This window comes from Bombyx mandarina, chromosome 10 (genome assembly GCF_030267445.1).
Source record: "Bombyx mandarina strain Sakado chromosome 10, ASM3026744v2".
Taxonomy (NCBI): Eukaryota; Metazoa; Arthropoda; class Insecta; order Lepidoptera; family Bombycidae; genus Bombyx; species Bombyx mandarina.
In genome coordinates, this window is record NC_143217.1 from 1,462,321 (window position 1) to 1,481,924 (window position 19,604).

A 19,604-nucleotide genomic window follows, 5' to 3' on the forward strand; every position below is an offset into this window, starting at 1 on the left:
AAGTGCGACAGTAGCTGGTTACAGCCAGTAACAGATAAATTGAGTCTAACTTGCACTGACTGTTCTAAAATTTAGTAAAATTTGGAACGCTACTAAATTACGACTTTTTTGTTGTTGTTCATGCCATAACTGTTAATAGCTTAAGTTATACCTACTAATCGAGATCCACTCACAGAGAAGCCATAGTATTGATATTAAGAAAACTGTCTGAATTTTTTTTTTCCCTTCCTATACCAGTAAAATATGGGGTTATACCAGCGTAAGAAATCTCGTTTGGAGATTGACTACGCTATATTAAATTATAAAAGGCCTCTGTTAATTATCTAGAGTATTCTACACCGCATTTAAAACTGTTTCATACGTGTAGACCAAAGATTAACAAGCACGAGACTTATCCAATCTTCTTTGAAATAGTAACACAAACGTTCTTAGGAAATAATCATAGCTATAATAAGTATCATAATTTCAAGCTACTAAGCAGTGTTGCCAGTTAACGAATTCGTGGTAGCCGTTGTCGTGTCAGTTTTATTGTTTACACGTAGATTTAATGGTTATTAATTGCTCCGTGTGGCCGCGTGTTGAATTTTAACTGATTTTAATTTTGTTCATAATGATTTCTAGTGAAGATTTATGGTATCTTTTTTAAGTATAGGGTTATATATTTTCATGTAGTTCATATTTTAGTTTATTTTATTGACTCAGTTTTTATTAACATGGAGTTTGTTTGATGGCAATAATTATTCAGGAAGTTAATGCTTAGTGAATACTAATAATTTAAGATTTCTTTACCTACTTTTATTTATTCATGGCAAGGTTAGTGAGGACTTTAAGCCACTGCGACACATAAATAAACCTACCGCATTTCTTAGATGTAAGGATAATAAAATCGTTTGTATAAGGCTATGATAAAAATAGTCCAACTATGTTTTGCTTCTCACTTTCAGAACCTGGTCCCTCGTTTGTTGGGGGTGGCCGGCGCGTTAAGCCGGCTTCTGCCCAACGTCGAGGGGCCTGACCGGGTGACGCGCCGTCTCTATACGGGGGTGGTGCGATCAATGGCCCTATACGGGGCGCCCGTGTGGGGCCAGTCCCTGGCCGTGGGGGTGGCGAAGCTGCTGCAACGGCCGCAACGCACCATCGCGGTCAGGGTCATCCGTGGTTATCGCACCATCTCCTTTGAGGCGGCGTGTGTACTGGCTAGGACGCCGCCTTGGGTTCTGGAAGCGGAGGCGCTCGCCGCTGACTATAAGTGGCGGGCAGACCTTCGTGCCCGGGGCGTGGCGCGTCCCAGCCCCAGTGTGGTCAGAGCGCGGAGGGCCCAATCTCGGCGGTCCGTGCTGGAGTCATGGTCCAGACGGCTGGCTGATCCTTTCGGCTGGTCGTAGGACCGTCGAGGCGATTCGCCCGGTCTTTGTGGATTGGGTGAATCGTGACAGAGGACGCCTCACTTTCCGGCTCACGCAGGTGCTCACTGGGTATGGTTGTTTCGGTGAGTTCCTGCACCGGATCACAGCCGAGCCGACGGCAGAGTGCCACCATTGTGGTTGCGACTTGGACACGGCAGAGCATACGCTCGTCGCCTGCCCCGCATGGGAGGGGTGGCGCCGTGTCCTCGTCGCAAAAATAGGAACCGACTTGTCGTTGCCGAGTGTTGTGGCATCGATGCTCGGCGACGACGAGTCGTGGAAGGCGATGCTCGACTTCTGCGAGTGCACCATCTCGCAGAAGGAGGCGGCGGGGCGCGTGAGAGACGCACAATCCCGCCGCCGTCGAGCGGGGGCCAGGGAGGCGGATCTCGTCCAAGCCCTGGCCCTCTATGTGTTTCGGGTCCCCCTCACATGTCGGTCTGGGGACCGGCGAGGGGGGCCTAAGAAGACGACGTGCAAGCTGCTCTGCACGCGTTTTACGCAAGAGCATCCGGGTGATGGAAGGCCGGCTATCCTCGACCCATGCTGGCTCTGGCCCAGCGGGGTATTCCGTAGGGTAACCCACTCTAACCGGCGCCATCTAGGCGGGCTTCGGACAGTCTGCCGACCGAGAGGGCTGGTGGTCGTGGCGCCGACGACCGCCAGTCCGGCGTCCCGAGGGGGAGGGTGATGGGAGAGATGTGCTCCGCACTAAACGCTTCACTTTCCCCCCTTTGCCTTGTCATGAGTTCTGTCTCATGCGAGGTTTGGACGTTGGTTGTTGAGCGACAGGAGGTTTTAGTCAGTTCGACTCTGACATACCCCGCCCAGTATCCCCAGAAAAGGGCGGAAGTCCGGCGATTTCCTCCTGACAAAAAAAAAAAAAACTATGTTTTGCTTATAAAATAAGCGCAAAAAGTTCATTTGATACCGAATAGCTAAGTTTCAAATGAAATCTTAACGTATGCAATGTGCTTATAATGATTAATTTCCATATTTTCGTAACCTACCACGGAGAAACAAAGCGCCACCGCGAAACTCATTGACTCTCAAATTATGAATCACAAGTTTCCCGCATTCATAGCAACAGTATCAATTATGTTTCTGTACTATAAAAGGTAAACCAACATAGTAACCGATCCAGCTTCAATTGTGCGCCAAATAAAGAAGCAAATAATAAAACGGCAATAAATAAATACGCGGATGCTATTCTCGAAATAGGAACGGCAACCATTTTGAGCTGTCATTTTTTTTGCGCGGGAACAATAAAAGTTTTCAATAATTCATAAGGTGGAACCGCGCATGCGCATTCGGTTCACGTGCAGCCGCGTAGCCACAGATAACATCGCGATAGATCTCGTGCTGTGTTTAATGTAATTTAGAAATTTGAATCTTGTAAAATTTTGCTTCGCGTACGCGTCGTTGTTTCAGAGGTTATTTTATTTAAGATGCATTTTATGTTCAAAATTGCACTTTTCGGATCACTACACAGATATACTATGTAGCTGCGTAATGCGTTGCAAAAGCATGAAACTGGTCGCGTAGTTTTAAAAGTATCATGTTTCTTGAGCATAGTGAAAAAATCGATAAATTAAAATGTCATCTAAGACTAAAGCTTTGAATGTTAGGTACATTATTTATTATTCAATTTGCTATTGCATAAATTGCGTTAATCTTTTTCAATCAAAATAATTTCGTTGTGCTTGATTATAATTATAAACTGATATGAAATCCTCGTCAGAATCACAATGTAAACGCAGCACAAGACGAGCTAAAATATCTAATTTCCCACGATCTCGAAATCACGACGCTTAACATCACTGCTATTTTGGTCGTACGTGTTTCAGAAAAAAAGAAGGATAAGTGTTTTACTATAGTTGTGATAGATATATCTTAAAATTATTTAATGAGAAATAATCAGTGTCTCAATACTCGGTTGTTATATTTCCTATTTTAAAATAATTGTACGAGTATGTTGTTTTTTTTTTTTTATTGCTTACATGGTTGGACGAGCTCACAGCCCACTTGGTGTTAAGTGGTTACTGGAGCCCATAGACATCCACAACTTAAATGCGCCACCCACCTTGAGATATAAGTTCTAAGTTAGTTCTAAGTATAGTTACAACGGCTGCCCCACCCTTCAAACCGAAACGCATTACTGCTTCACGGCAGAAATAGGCAGGGCGGTGGTACCCACCCGCGCAGACTCACAAGAAGTCCTACCACCAGTATTATGTGAGGGTCAGTTTTATAAACTATTATTAACGCGTTCTTATCACAATTTCCAAATATCATGTGTCCATTTCGCGAGTTTACCCGTGAGCATGGCATTTGCAACTATCCGCACAGTAATAATAGGGCTTATAATGTAGATAGCAGCAAAAGTTTAAAACAAGGTCAGTTCTCGTCTACAACCAAATTAAATGCTCTTCATTCGTAAGCGCATTATTATAGCCGGATGAAGCGATTTCACTTTTTTTTAATGTTTCGTCTATTTTGAAATACGATTACCGAAGTAGATTTTTTTTAAATTTTGGAATGTTGCCCAAAAAAAAAACTCATAAAAACCTCACCGGTGCGATCTATTTCAACCCTAATGTTGCTTAAACTGTATACTAACTGTATATTTAGCACAGGTGTCAGAAAGCGTCCCAGGATTTAGTCCCCAACGGGACCCGAACACCGATACAGCCCGCAAACAAGTAAACAGCGGTTTAGGAAGAACTCCAATTAGAACAAAAAAATTATATTAGTTGCTATTCGCGGCTTTGGTATTTTTCTTTAATTATTATTCAACCAATTTATCGGCTGCGTTTTTTCTGCATCACCCTTTGCCGACTGGTCGAGAATGTCGCAAGCATTAAGTCTGCCAATGTACAATAATATATTTAAAATAAATACAAAAAAAATAGTAAAAAAAATCTTACCTTAGATATGGCGGCAGAAAAACCAGCCTGACAAACACCAGTTTTGCGTTGACCGTGAATCGCTGTAAACATAAAATAGTATTTTAAAATTTTCAATTCAATTTAAAATTATTGTTATTTACTAATCGCCATTTTCCAATCTCATTACATTTTAAACGAAACCTCAACTATTTTTTTATTACATTACTAGTTTACAGTGTAAACAAAAAAAAAAGATTTTTTCTCTCTATACTTTAACGTCAATAGATAGTAGATATTACCTAGATGGACTTAAGTTACTTATAGACATAGACAATGTAGACTGTTGAAATATAAACGCTTTCTGCCAACTATAACCATAAGATCAAAGTCTCTTATGTCTACCTATCTGCCAATAGCCTCGAGGGGCTATTCTGGTTTCATCAGGACTGTTGCTGACAAAATCTCGAGCAAAATGCTTTGAAGCAACGTTTACCTTACGAGTATTTGCCTCCAAATAAGCCCCTTGCTCTTTCCACTTATTGAATTCGAATTTAGTTTTACGTGTGTGAAACCATATATATGCAGTGAAGTGTATTTTAATAATAATAATCCATAAATACACACTATACACAACATCGATACACTGCTACATACACACATGCATGTTAAAATATAAATAATAAAAGGAACATTACATTTAACACATACAATAAAAGAATATAATAATAAATGAATTACAACATATGTGTTTTTTAAATAATGAACACGAATATAAATTTTGTGTATATACAAAATCAAATAAGGTTTTCTTGTTGTTTTGAAATATTCAAAATGTTTTTCAATCGCTCCTGGTTTGTAACAATAGTATTTACCTAGATATTCTAACCATACTGACAGGATGTTAACAGTTAATTCGTAACCTGAAATGAATAGCTGTTTAACACATCACCGAAGCTTCCATTATACTAATCGATGTCGAACGAATCACAATGAAATTAATGTGAATGAAATGACAGTGGGTATGAAACTACAAAACATGTGCTAAACATCCATAGATACCTGTTCGTATACTCACCCTCATCCAACGATACGAACACTACAAAAAATACATATTCTTTACATTTTATAATACTTTACGTAATAATATAATTAATTTGGTTCCAAAATCAGCCAGCGTGAACATATGTGCATACAAAAAATAATATTGATATTTTCAAAACATATTACAGTATTTAGTCTATTAGATTAAAGAAATTAGCGTAAATATTTAAGATATTATGCTATCATGCCCTTACAAGACATTATTGAGGCGCAGCAAATAAAATAGCATAACGTGTGATTTAATTTATAAATATTCAATGTGTCTCGTAGTTACAATGTACCAGATATTCTAATTTGATTGAAAAATTCACAATTTTTTTTTATTTTTTTATTTATTTATTGCTTAGATGGTTGGACGAGTTCACAGCCCATCTGGTGTTAAATGGTTACTGGAGCCCATAGACATCTACAAGATAAATGCGCCACCCACCGCGCGGACTCGCAAGTGGTCCTACCACCAGTGATTACGCAAATTATAATTTTGCGGGTTAGATTTTTATTACACGATGTACAATTGAGGTAGATAAGCTAGATTTTAGCAATTGTTGTTGATAAATTTATATATTAATACTATATATTGTTGATATACGAATACTACATAATATATTGATACTATAGAACAAGTTGTAAAGTGTAGTGCAAAAATATTGAAGTGTTCAGGTTTGGCAAAGGATTTTAATTAAGTACAGTAAATTAAATTTAAAATCGTTCTAAACTACAACCCAATTTGTTTAGTCCTAAACCCTGTTAATAAGCTGCCGAATATAATATAAATACTTCTTGTGTTTTAATGCTAGAATTATTCAGACCATGTCTGATCTCAGCGTGCTGTATTGTAGTTAGTTAATCATAGAGAGATTTGGCAGTTTTAAATTCAACGGACGCTCATGTCATTCACAATGTGAATAAACTGCCAAATATTCAAAGGTTTATCCGTAACAGTACGTATATTTTAACAACATAGTGTTACATTATAATATGGTTTGCACGTTTGAAAGTGTATCGTAAATCATGCCGACGCGAACCCCATTACCGGCGGAAGTGAGCGTGCTTTTCGCGCGCTTTTACCGACGCCATTGTTGCGTAACGCCCGAAACTTGCTTCTTGTTAACTTTACATTGGCTTATTAAATAATTTTCTTATAAATAAATGCTTGATTGTATGTCTAGCTGACTTTCTGAGCGTTTACGTTTAAGATATACATTTATTAAATTTCTTTTTTGGTAATCTAATCTATAAGCAATCAATATTTAAGATGGCGGAACAAATCCTTGGGATTGATTGGAAGCTCACTTAATTTACTTGTTAAGGTCCCAATCGAATACAAATGGAAAGAAGATCTAATTAATTGTGTGGTTTATTTCATACACGGATTAATGAACTCTAGATTAAGGTTTCGCACGTACATACTAAATACGAATGTATAGCTAAATATTAAAATCTTATTGACTTTTTTATTTTGAAATTAAATAGTTCATTATTGTACTTACCAGTCCTGCAAGGTGAAAATTCTGTGACGTCTTCAGCCCTTGAAGATTTGGCAACGTAGCAGGCACCAACCGGATCCCTGAAATTCAGCTTCGCAGAAACAAAGGACACGAAGCGAGGAGCGCAAGCCTGTCCAAACAAAGAAATTATATTCAAAAGATCAACATTTGTACGTAATAAACTTGCGCATGCGTTAAAAATTAACCTTTAATTGTTATGTCCATTAGAGTCGTTCTTGATTGAAGCTGTCTTTGCAATACGAACTTCATATTAATAGCATGATAGAAATAAGAACATGTAATTGTAGGATCCAGTTTATGACTTAAACGAATTTTAAATGTAAGAACGACTTTATGAACACTTTCATGAGCTGAAAAGTGAACTAATTCTCTTAGTTTAAATATGTGCATATTTAAAAACAAATTTCCCGCTAAAACTTGAAGTTGACATTTGACGTTACAGAAAATTGTAGACTATGACATTCTTTCTCATTTTGTATTAATCGTTTTCATAGTTTTTAAGAGATTGTAATTTTTGGTTGGTTTCGATAACTAATAAGGAAGCGGATAAGTATTTTTCAAAATTGCCTACATAACTCAGCTGAACCCAACTTCATAACCTGTACCCTCATAATAAATGACGAGCCCACCATAGATACAATAAAACACAACGGTAATTTGGGTAACTTTATGAAACTTAGAACTAGTGAGCGGTATTTACGTTGTACATGTCTATGGGCACCGGTAACCACTTAACACCAGGTGGGTCGAGAGCTCGTCCAAATGAGCTATAGATAAAAAACAAAGAACTGTAATTGTAAATGTTGATTTTTTGTTAAGGTCATCACTAGTTTCTCCCTGCCATTTCTGAATTTATTTTCCAATAAAATCTACCTTGATATTTTCGGAATCGTCACACGATAAAGCAGTTATGACCAATCTTTAACGCAGCACTAATGAGGGTTCATACATACATAAGACCTCTACATGGACCATGAGTCACGCTGCCAGATGACCAATAAGCGAAGTATTTGAAAGTCCGTAAAATCTTAATGCACGACTTTATGTTAGTCAACTCGAGTTGATTAAGATATCGGGATGGGCTCTTCGGAATGCCATTCCCACACGATCGACTTTCGATTTTGTTTTTGATTTATAATTTTAGTATTATTGGAAATAGGTACTTATAATTGTATTAGTTCTTTTATTAATTTTAATTTTATATTAGTAGTTGACAATTTTAATTTTAATAATTTGGATTCGGTTTCATTTGATTTGGTTTCATTTTTGTTTGTTTTTGTTTTTAGTCATTCTGATAAATTGTAATTTTAATTTTATTGTATTTTGATTTAGATGTTATGTAATTGTATGTGACATTTTATGGGCTTAAGTTGCCTGAAATAAACGCATTTCATTCATTCATTCATTCATAATAATTTTATATACAATGAAATTAAAGAGAACTGAGTCTGTCTTTGTGTCAATGTTTCGAATTAAAAAGTTTAGAAATTAAGTTTTCCCTGTGCCTTCGAAATAAATCTTTTTCACTTTCAAAGTTTTTTTTAAAATTAATTCTGTCATTCAATTATCAATGATTATCTAAAATATGTGGCACAGCACTAGAGTATTACGTAACTGTCCGTACGAAAAATAAACGATGACATTCCGCGTTGTTAGGTACAAATGTCAATGTCATTAGAAACGTGTCTCTGGTAAATCGACTATTTTGTCGATATTTATAATACGTATTATTTATCGGCGGCCTTCAAAACAGGAAAAATGTATAACTTTTAACATGTTACATGGGCAACACAATCAGTACCTAAGAGCAGAAAGTCTAATTTAGTTTTTTTTTATTTTAAAATACGCCTTTTTGTTCCTACGGCGATTTGAAGGACAATTTTTTTCAATAAATTCTGGTAGCGTCGTGTAGTTACAATATATCGTATTTATTATAATTCATACGATCATTACAATCGTAACGGTTAAAATACACGAAATATTTATTTACGGTTACAAAAGACAAGTCTTGTAAACGAACGATTTCTTAAGAAAAGAAAAAAAAACTCTTTATTTACTTAACGTTGTGTAAACTGCAGTGCTTCTGACTCACAGACGACGTGAGACATAAAATGAGTCATGGACGCTTAAATCCAAAACCATGATATTATATCTAACTGTTTTACCTTTTTTCGGCAGCAGAGCCTCCAAAAAATGGGACTTAGCTTAAATATACTTGAGACTTCAGAATTTATATCTCAAGGTACCCATCTTGCGGTGGGCGCATTTACGTTGTAGATGTGTATGGGCTCCAGTAACCACTTAACATCAGGTAGGCTGTGAGCTCGTCCACCCATCTAAGCTAAATAAAGATAATAAAATAAAAAAAATACGTTTTTAATCATTAAAGTTTAGATTTAAGATTTGCCACTAAATTTCAAGAAGGAATATTGAGTGTTTAAAAATAAATGTGATCATTGATCCTCAGCAATTTGTAGTATTCGTTGTTAATACAAGAAACTTTGCTAACAGAATCCCGTTATAGAATCCGAACAATCAATAAGTCATTATTTGTAACGGCGGTGTAGTGGTAAGTGACATGGTCACTACACAAGGGGGTCGCGGGTTCGAATCCCGCCAAGGGAAGATATTTGTATGATAAATATAAATGTCTTTTCCAGGGTTATGGATGTATATTAAATATGTGTATGTGTAAAATAAAAATCTTATATTTATTTCCGTTATCTGGTACCTGTAACACAAGTTCTTTACGAACTTATCACGGGACCAGTTAACGTGGCGTGACTGTTAGTAAATATTTATTTATTATTTATTTATTTATTATGTCCTTATGGAAATATCGCAAACTGGTGGGAGGCTGTATTGTAAACTAACTTAAAAACGTTTCTATCGCAAATTCATGCATTACCAACTGAAAGGATAGAATAAGCAGTAGCTATTATAATAATATTGCTTCATTGATCTACTGGTTAGTGACGACCATACGGATCCTGACTTAATTCCCGGCCAGAATCCTTTTGTTAAAGATTAGCATTCCGGTTTTGTGAGGTTCCAGCAAGATTATGATGGTTTTTACTGCTATATTTTGCTGACAAAAAATAATGATTTGATAGGTAGTAATAATAGGATTATAGTACTAGTATATTTTAACAATAGCAGTGGCACAGGTAAGGCATTGCAAAACACTGTTTTTAAACTCATTTGAATAAACACATGTTATAGAACTCAGTTAACACAGTGAACGTTTTTTATTGTAATTTGCGTAATAATATAAATTTGGGATAATAGACCTCAAGTCTCAAGGCAGGTGACGGCATTCAAGTTGTAATGTGATGTGGGCTCCGGTAATCTATACTAATATTATAAAGCTGAAGAGTTTGTTTGTTCGACGCGCTAATCTCAGGATCTACTGGTCCGATTTGTAAAATTCTATCAGTGTCAGATAGCCCATTTATCGAGGAAGGCTATATAACATCACGGTAAAACCAATACAAGCGGAGCATCAATAAAGAGTGTTTCAAAATCGGGATTATTTTTACCTTTTGAGAGCTTCCGCTGCGTGCGCTGCAGAAACGGTTAAAGTTTCGCTAAAATAACAGAACTGTTCCCGTTTAAAAGATCTAAAAAAAAATCCGCGACAGCGTATGTCTATATGTTAAGGTTGGCTCGCTATAACGTTTTTTATGCTAACCAAATTTGTTCTAAAGTAAAGTATTATTTGAGTCGACTATTATCAAAGCCGGCAATCTGACTTTTGGATAATTATTGGTAAATCAGAAAAACTAATTATTGAGTTTGTATTCCATTGGCAGTCACAAAACTCTTCGGAACGACATCTTACATAAATAACAGGTTAACTATTAACCTTTATTTAATGCAGGTTTTGAACCGTATTCTTTGAAGGAGACGATTATATTCAAATCAATCTGTATTGACATATCAATAACATTTTTTTGTCCAAATGCACAGATTGCCACCTTTGATAATAGACGACTCATTTGTGAACTATTCCACGGGGATGAAGTCGCGGGAAAAAGCTAGTTATAATAACCAGATGAGTTCTGAGTTCGATCACTCATCTAAAAGCCAAAAAAAAAAGAAAATAAATAACTATTTCATTATTTTATATGCAATGCGTTTAACGTCCAATTGGAATGTAACATCAAACGACAGCGTTATCCGCTCCGAATATACTTCAAAAGTTATAGTCGAGAAAAAGAAAGACAAAAAACGCATTGCATTACCGAAGCTTTGTGTGGTGCCCATAAAGATTGACACGGACCGTAGAGCCGGCCTGATTCCGTTACGAAAATAGCAGCGGACGTAACGTGGAATCGTCGTAGAATATGGGTCAGTGGGAGCCTAACGTTTTATAGACAAGACATATTGTACCGACGGGAAATGTGAAGAGAAACTTAGTGACCTAAGACATATCGTACCGATGGGAATTTGGGAAATTTAGTATGCTAAAGCCTTTGGATTTTGTTTGGTTTACGACAGAGGAATAATTATCGTATGAATTAGCGTAAAAACGTTGTTGTAAAATACTCCAACTAAATCACAAACAGAAAAGCCTATATAGCTTGGTAATGGCGCCTCAACACTTTCATAACTTACTTCCGTCTTCTGCAGAGCCACGTCATCAAACATCTAGTCAAGGCATATTTTTCTTCTGGGGAAACATCTTCGACGAGAACGTGTTGATTTCGTTAAGACACATCGGAATAAATCATGTCCAATATTGAACGTCAAACAGAACGATGTATTTAGTTTGTCGCGAGCCTGCGACTCATTGTTGTTTGATTTACAACAACGTCCGTGACACACGTTCGTATTCGTTCATATATGTATGCAAACACGATGTAGTGCTCATCTCCGAGTGCATTTAGAATATATTGAAGTACCTTTTATTAAACAAGCGAACGAATATCTCAGATCTTCGTCACTGCTCTCAGTGGTACAATTATAACGCTAATTTCATACAATCACTCATAGCTTACGTTAAGATATTATTATATTACTAGCTGACCCGGCAGACTTCGTAGTGCCTCAATCGATAAATAAAAGACAAAAGGAATCCGTCCGACGGTGGACACATCAAAGGACAAACAAAATTGTTATTTTTATTTAATTCCGAGCATTTTCATATTTATCCACCTTTTAAACCTTCTCTGGATTTCCACAAATAATTCAAGACCAAAATTATCCAAATCGGTCCAGCCGTTCTCGAGTTTTAGCGAGACTAACGAACAGCAATTCATTTTTATATATATAGATTATAAATGTTTTATTTTGAATTAGCAATTACTCTAATGATATTTAAACAAACCAATCGTTTTTCGGAACCATAGTAATGAATGGGGTTTGCAAATAAAGCAATCTGATGTAGTTTGGAATAAATTACGAATTAATATCTATAACATCCAAAGCGATACCGAGATACGTTTGAAAACAAAAGTTACATTGTAATTTAATAAAGGGGGGGGCTTGATGATTCGAAAAGGTGTGGGAAATGGTAGACAAAAAGTAACCGAATCATCTATTATTCAAAATTACTACAAAAGTTGGATTTAATTAAATTTACGCTTAATACTTTGTTGGAATAAAATTTATTTTAAAAATGAACTGTGTGACTTATTAATTTTTCCCCGTTTTTATTTGCTGGTACCTTATGAGGGTATTCCAGCTACGTCCGGACGTGTAGGTGAGCTCACGGACTCAACCTGAGAGAATTTACTAACACTAGCCCTAGCAAGAGCAGTGCTTCGCAGAGTCTACCATCGAATTGGAATCGCGACTGAGAAGATCCGGCAAGAAAGTCAGTGGGCTGTATCTAAGAGTGACATATTACGCTGTTTTACATTTTCTTATCAAGCTACATTATAATGTTTTGGTTGTCAGTAAATACGTTACATACATAAAAAATTTGTACTATTAAAATCACATTACCTAAAGTAGCTTTTCGAGTTCAAACGAACAAAAACAGCTATCTCAACACCAAGTACATTGTCATTAATGCGCTATAAATTTCGAAAGCCGCCATATCGATAGGCTTTTGTTTCCCGTGAGTAAAAGTAGCAACATCTAAAATCGATTACATGTTCCAATAGCTGATAACGGGCTCTTCACACGATGCAGTAAGTGGAATGCGATGTTCACACTGCCGGCCACTCCGACGCCTGTATCTCGCTTCTTTATTTTAACAATAAACAGACGATTAAAGTTAAATGGTTATCCGCCGATCTGTGCCCGGGGGAATTCTAGATATTTACATTGTTCTTTAGTATTTCGGTTACTTGGTTTTAAGGTACAACGTCACTGTAGCATTCCTGGTCTGGTGCAACATCAATAATTTCACTAATGCGGATTTTTGTGTATACACCCGACCCACTTGACAAAAAGTTGTTATTATTTCAAAGGTAAAGAATCTGTATCTAATAACAAAACATAACATTCAAAGCAAATTTTTATTGGGACATTTAGATGGCCATTTCTTGCACATTAGTAATTGTAAGAAACGTGTATTCAACCATGCTTTTCGGCCTAGTCTTGCCACACATATCCATGTAAGGAAAATAAAGGTGTTTTCACTGTCGAATGAAATATTACAACATTGCACACTGGGCTCATTCAAAATTATCTCCGTTAGCCTTAATACAGTTCGGTAACCGTTATGGCTACCTATACAATTGGATCGCGCATTATTATAAATTTTAATGATCGCCAATGCTAAATTGAATGTTTAAAATACTCCAAGCTATCGTGATTCTTGAGAATGGTACCCTAACGCATAGTCAAGCTGTTTAAGATAGGGACTAGACAACGGCACTTTAGCCCTGATGAACTCATAAGCGTCCCTTGGCGGCCACACTTGTTTGGATTGAGCTTTATGACCCGTCGCAGAGTCTTCCTGAAATGACCATTCTTGGTAATGAAACATGGTAATGTTAAGACCTCACCACCTTCTCAATCTTCTGTGTCGGTTTCTTCATTGCTGAAGGTCGTGTCTTATTTGAAATGTTGACCACTCGATGCACAATGCTTCCCCACGTCTTCCTGTCCGCGGTGGTCTTTATAGGTATCGGTTATTAGCAGGCCGGTGAGCGTCTTTACCAGAACAGACCAGCGGGTAGGTGAGCGTCCGCGTGGTCTTCTCCCGTCAACCTGACTAACTACCATCGGCTTCTCTAAGTTATCGGGGCATATACGAGCGATGTGACCGAATTACATGAGAATACGTTGGAAGCAGGTAGCGGACAATCCTGTGGCAATACCGAGCTCCTTCAGAATGGATAAGTTGATCCGGCGTGGTGTCCATGGAATTTGCAACATCGGCCTTCTCAATAATCGTATTTTAATCGACCGAAGTTTTGATACTTTTTTGACTAAAATATGGTTCAGTCACTCCTTGTTTGTTGACTCCCTGCCCAATGGGGTACAAAATTAGTCATTCTACTTAGTAAAATGCGCAATGTAAAAACAATTGATCTCATTTGAATACCGTCTAAAAGGTTGCTTTGAATTTACTACCTTTCATTTTTAAATAATCATATATCTAAATTGGATGAATCTATAAATATTCATTTCCCTAAATTACATTTCATTTCGTATATATTTTTTTCGAATTCCTTCCTTCACTGCTTTGATCGCCTTTTTACTGTGAAATCTGTGGATGGCCAAATCTTCCTCGGTCGCAAACAATTTATTTATTTTATTATTATTTATTTATTTATTATTATTAAGAAAGATTGGCTTTATATTAAATAATCTCCATGAACATTCATATGAGAATTTAAATCCAAATATATTATTATAGTTTTTTTTTATTGTAACAATATTTAATAAGGTCAGTGCTTATGTGAATGGAAAAATATATAAATTTAGTTTGTCAATTCATAAAGCGGTTGCAAAACGTGGATAAGTTATGGCTTAATATGGTTATAGCTGAAATTTGCAGCCACATATGACTGCGATAATCTCGACAGATTTACATTACTTTAGACACTTGAAATACCAAACTAAAGAGCATTACGCTCTTGCCACTAAATGCATGTAATCACGCCATTAGCTGGACCTCAAGGATCTGACACACTTCGGCCATATTAAGACAAGCAACCGTTTGTCGGGTGCAACTGTGATTGCTAGTTTTTCCTCGCTCTGTCCCTAAACAGAATAGCGCGTTAGTTTCTTGTAAATTAACTGTTAATGTTTTTGTTCCAGGAGAACTTGGCCTATTTAGAAACAACGGGGAGTTGACCACATTCATTAAGTCGTAGTTTTCTCATTATGAGGCTAGAATGTTTTGTTTTTGCTCTGAGGGCAGCCGCAAGAAATGTAGGTTTTACATAAAGTGATGTTAGAAGGTATCATAGCAATTTCATTTTTAAATCAACAAACCAGTAAGTCCATTCCTTTTTTTTTTCTAGTGACATTACTATGTTAGCAGTAATTGCGGCTTACCAAATCCAATTTGAGTTTATTTTCGAGGAGAAAAGAATTGAAATGAACTTAAGAGAACTGAAGCCAAAACTACGATAATTTAAAACGTCATCGTAAATGAAATACGATGTTTTTTTATTGCTTAGATGGGTGGACGAGCTCACAGCCCACCTGGTGTTAAGTGGTTACAATGGCAATCGTCACCGTCTATATTCGTTTTTCTGGATCACTACTTTTTTTTTTAATCCTTATTTTTGAATAGTTTTGCTGAAAAGTTTTTATGCCACAGTTATAGAGTATTTTTTAAAACCGCCTCTGTATATTGTTTTTAGCACATGCGTTGCGAGTATATTTGATTGTAAAACAAATTTACATATGTACATAAATTTTTCTCTAAAAAAAAAACTACTGTGAATAGAACAATGGCCAACCAAAAACGCCTTCATCATTAAACTCTATAGCCAGTACTGTTGCAGAACATCATTTCCTGCTTACCACACGTCGATTTCACTAACAATAGTTTGACTCTTCACCAGCTATCAAACAGTACTCAACAAAGCCGCCCCGCCTTTGTGAGGGCTCTACCGGCACGCCTCTAATTGTACCACACGAGTCAGACAGAGCCAAGTGAAGACAATATGAAATACGAACAGTTCTATCAAAACACCATAAGTACAGCTTGCAAATTGTTCGTTTGCGTGTTGTTATGTGGGTTCCCGCCTACGCATTTAACTATGCTGTGGTGGTTTGGCAAATGTTACCCTTTACCATTTCAGTACCTGTCACTATCATTTATGAATACTGTTAGGACATTCATCAGATCACTGTTACAGGAGATAACGTCCAACGGATAACTAGCTGTTTAAGGAAATTTACGTTTTATCAAAGCTTACAAAATTAAAATCAAATCTGATAATAATTTAAATATTAAAACATTACTGAGTAATTAATGTGTGAAGATTAGATTTTTTTATTGAAAATATACGATTTATGTAATCCTTTAAGGATCGGGCTACGAAAACCATTCAGCATAATTTCAAGTAAATCAATTTAATTGTATAAGACCTACTTGGTTTAAGTGATTACCGCGGGCCATTAATTTTGAGACATTAGTTTGAAGACGATAAAACTTATATTGTTGTGACGGGTAGCTATCATAGAACACAAGATATTTGACAGAGGCCTGAATCTCGCTTACGACATTTTCAAGATAAGCTACAAATTCAAGCAATATCACCCGCTCGGTGGAAGGTAGAAGATCTTCCCTTCATCGTTAATCCCCACAAACTATTATAATAAAAAAATAGAATATATGCTAGTTATATAATGCAAATTTTACAAAAATAATGATCAAATTTTCATTTTCATCAAATAGTATCCAACCTTTTACTTGTACCCTAACTTTTTGGATTGCTTCGTGTCTGTAATTTGGATGCACCACAACATTGTTATTAAAAAAATCGTATATTTCCAACCTCCATCTCTAGTTTATGATCCGAACACACAACGCACAATAACCAATAAACTCCGTTGCAGAAGACAATACAATAAGAGAACAATTTGTTCTTGGTGCCGTCGAGATGACGACGCTATCACTGCTGTCGGTTGGGGCCATTCAAAGATGATTTTGTATGCGGTGAATTGGCCGACAATAGCGCCCTCACTCGTAAGACGAGAGAAAGTTTATTTGTTGCTTCGGGAATAAAGTTGTGAATCTTGTTTTGTTTATCTTGTCATTGGAATTGTGTTTATCTTGTCAGTGTCAGCGTCAGCGTATTAACAGCCACCATGAAAACTAAAATCTTAAACATAAACCAGAAAGTCTATATACAACGCACGAACACACCTCATCTCAACTAGGTAAGCACTGAGATGTATTCTAACATCAATCGTATGGCAAATAGGCCGGCACACGGATCTAAAATACCTTGTTTTTACATGTAAGGAATATGCATGAATATTATTTGCCTATGCTCATGTTAATTTTCATCTGTGCTATTTCAGAAGAGCACAAAAGGTATTTATTGCCGGCCGGCGCGGCGGCGCGGCGTCCAAGTGCCGACGCACTGTAGCTTATTGCGAAGTATTGCCAAAGGGTTGTGCGCGGTTCAAGTTGTGAACTTACGCGTTGCGAGATATTTTTTCTAACAATTAATATTTGGCTCTAATGATGCAAAAATCTAGGCAGTGGGAAACAACGCGATTATTTATACTACTGTTTACGAGCGATTAATAGCATTAATCCCGTCATCGTTCTCATCGATCCCGTCGCTTGTGACGAAGGGCTCGGCGAATAAATTAACCCACAGGCACAGCCCACTGAGTTTCTCGCCGGATCTTCTCAGTGGGTCGCGTTTCCGATCCGGTGGTAGATTTTGCGAAGCACTGCTCTTGCTAGGATTAGTATTAGCAACGACGTCAGGTTTGAGCCCCGCGAGCTCACCTACTAGTTAAGGCTACGCTGAAATGGTCTCTCCATACCTTAGAAGCTTAGGTAAGATACAAAAAAAACATTGATAGCACAATCGGTTTCCAGTCCCCACTTAGCTTGGCATCTCTCTTAAACATAATATATAGTATCAGCAATTTGGGTTTTGTTTTTTCGTTTGTGATTTGTTATTCGTGTTTTCGGTAGTGATAATATAATTACTAGCTTAAACGTTGAATGTGAAGCGTGTAACTTTAATTTTAGTAAACCAACAGTTAAATACTCTGTAAATTATTATATTGTTATTTCCATTTAATTTACATTTTTCTACTATAAAGATATGAAATTTCTAACTATAAAAAACTCCACTCCACTCCACTCCATACAAGTAAAAACTCCACGGATGTCGTACGAGAATATTTTTTTTGTGATTGATTGTTTACTGTTGGCCCGAGGGCCTTTCCAGTTTCACCAGGACAGGTGGGCGAGCAAAGGCTCAGCCAGGAAGGGATTAGCTAACAGCTGCCCGAGCGCCTTCGAAGGAGACCTAACAACTCGAGGGCAGTTTCGCGGATGACAATTGTGCCTGATGATGAGAAATCAATTTGTAATGTGTTACGCGCGGTGTACACACGTCACTATGAGTCTAGTTATATGAACATTTTTTAGAATATATAGAAGAAAAAACACACCGAAAGAATGTTCTTGGAAAAGGATAACTAAAAACGAAGTTCAGACTATTAATTAAATGTATTTGCGTTAATTTCGTACACAATTTCCCCGTTTATACTAAAACAAATTTAAACATAGCCTCTGCTTATAACTCGCGAGTTGAATCACAGGATATCCACAATGCGTTTGCTATTTATATAATCGATGTAGTCTCGTACCGTCTTAAAGGAAATCGAAACGGCTTAGACGGACTAATAATAATGTATTCAACACTCTATAGCATTGTTGAAGGCTATTTTCGCAGGTGCTGAGTTTAAGTGATCAGGAATGAAATATAATACTATATGTCACTTTAGGAGACATGATGAACTTTAAATTTCGTTCTTTTTATAATGTTTACTGAAAATGGAATCAACTAATTGCGCACCGTACGATGAACTTTTTTTTTCTTTTTATTGCTTATATGGGTGAACGAGTTCACAGCCTACCTGATGTTAAGTGGTTACTGCAACCCATGGACATTTACAACGTAAATACGCCACCCACATTGAGATATAAGTTCTAAGGTCTCAGTATAGTTACAACAGCTGCCTCACCGTTCAAACCGAAACGCAATACTGCTTCACGGCAGAAATAGACAAGTGGTTGTACCTACTCTTCCAGACTCACAAGAGGTCCTACCACCAGTAAAAAAATTCGTGTTGTATGTTGTATAAGGCTTACTACAATCGAATCAACTAATCGCTCACCGTAGAAGGACACAGTCTACAGGATGTATCGTTAACGGATAGATAGCAACTTAATTACTGTTTCTACGGCAGTGTCGCGCAGTCTGGAAGAAGTCTCCTTAAATAAAATTGAAACAAGTAAGATCAGGACAATAATTGAGACTTAGAAATCATCTGTCAAGGTCGGTGGCAGTTGTATTCACGTTGTTAAAGTCTATGGACTCCAGTAACCTCTTGACAACAAGTGGGCCCTAAGATCGTCCATCCATTTAAACATATAAAAAATGTGTCACATATGATTGCATGTCCAAATTATATTTATGAGGGAGTTCTCTACAGGACTAGCTTCTAGTACGTTCCAATTAAGTTTCTTAACGTAATTAATGAAAATAGATTGACCAGTAACTCCATTAATTCGCAGACCGGTCGGCGAC

General features: G+C 37.0%; 1 protein-coding gene across 4 annotated transcripts in view; it reads right to left on the reverse strand.

Annotated features, from left to right (window-relative positions):
• The window catches only part of if (integrin subunit alpha inflated), a 127,977-nt gene that overhangs the window by 26,774 nt on the left and 81,599 nt on the right, over positions 1-19,604 (reverse strand). For 2 of the 4 annotated variants that reach the window (XM_089730116.1, XM_089730114.1), the window contains exons 4-6: positions 6,886-7,012; positions 5,370-5,390; positions 4,334-4,395 (exon numbers count right to left, since the gene is read on the reverse strand). In XM_089730116.1, the coding sequence (XP_089586242.1) occupies positions 4,334-4,395; positions 5,370-5,390; positions 6,886-7,012 (210 nt within the window). The remainder of the gene's footprint in view (positions 1-4,333; positions 4,396-5,369; positions 5,391-6,885; positions 7,013-19,604) is intronic. The other 2 variants (XM_089730117.1, XM_089730115.1) reach the window with 1 other exon arrangement.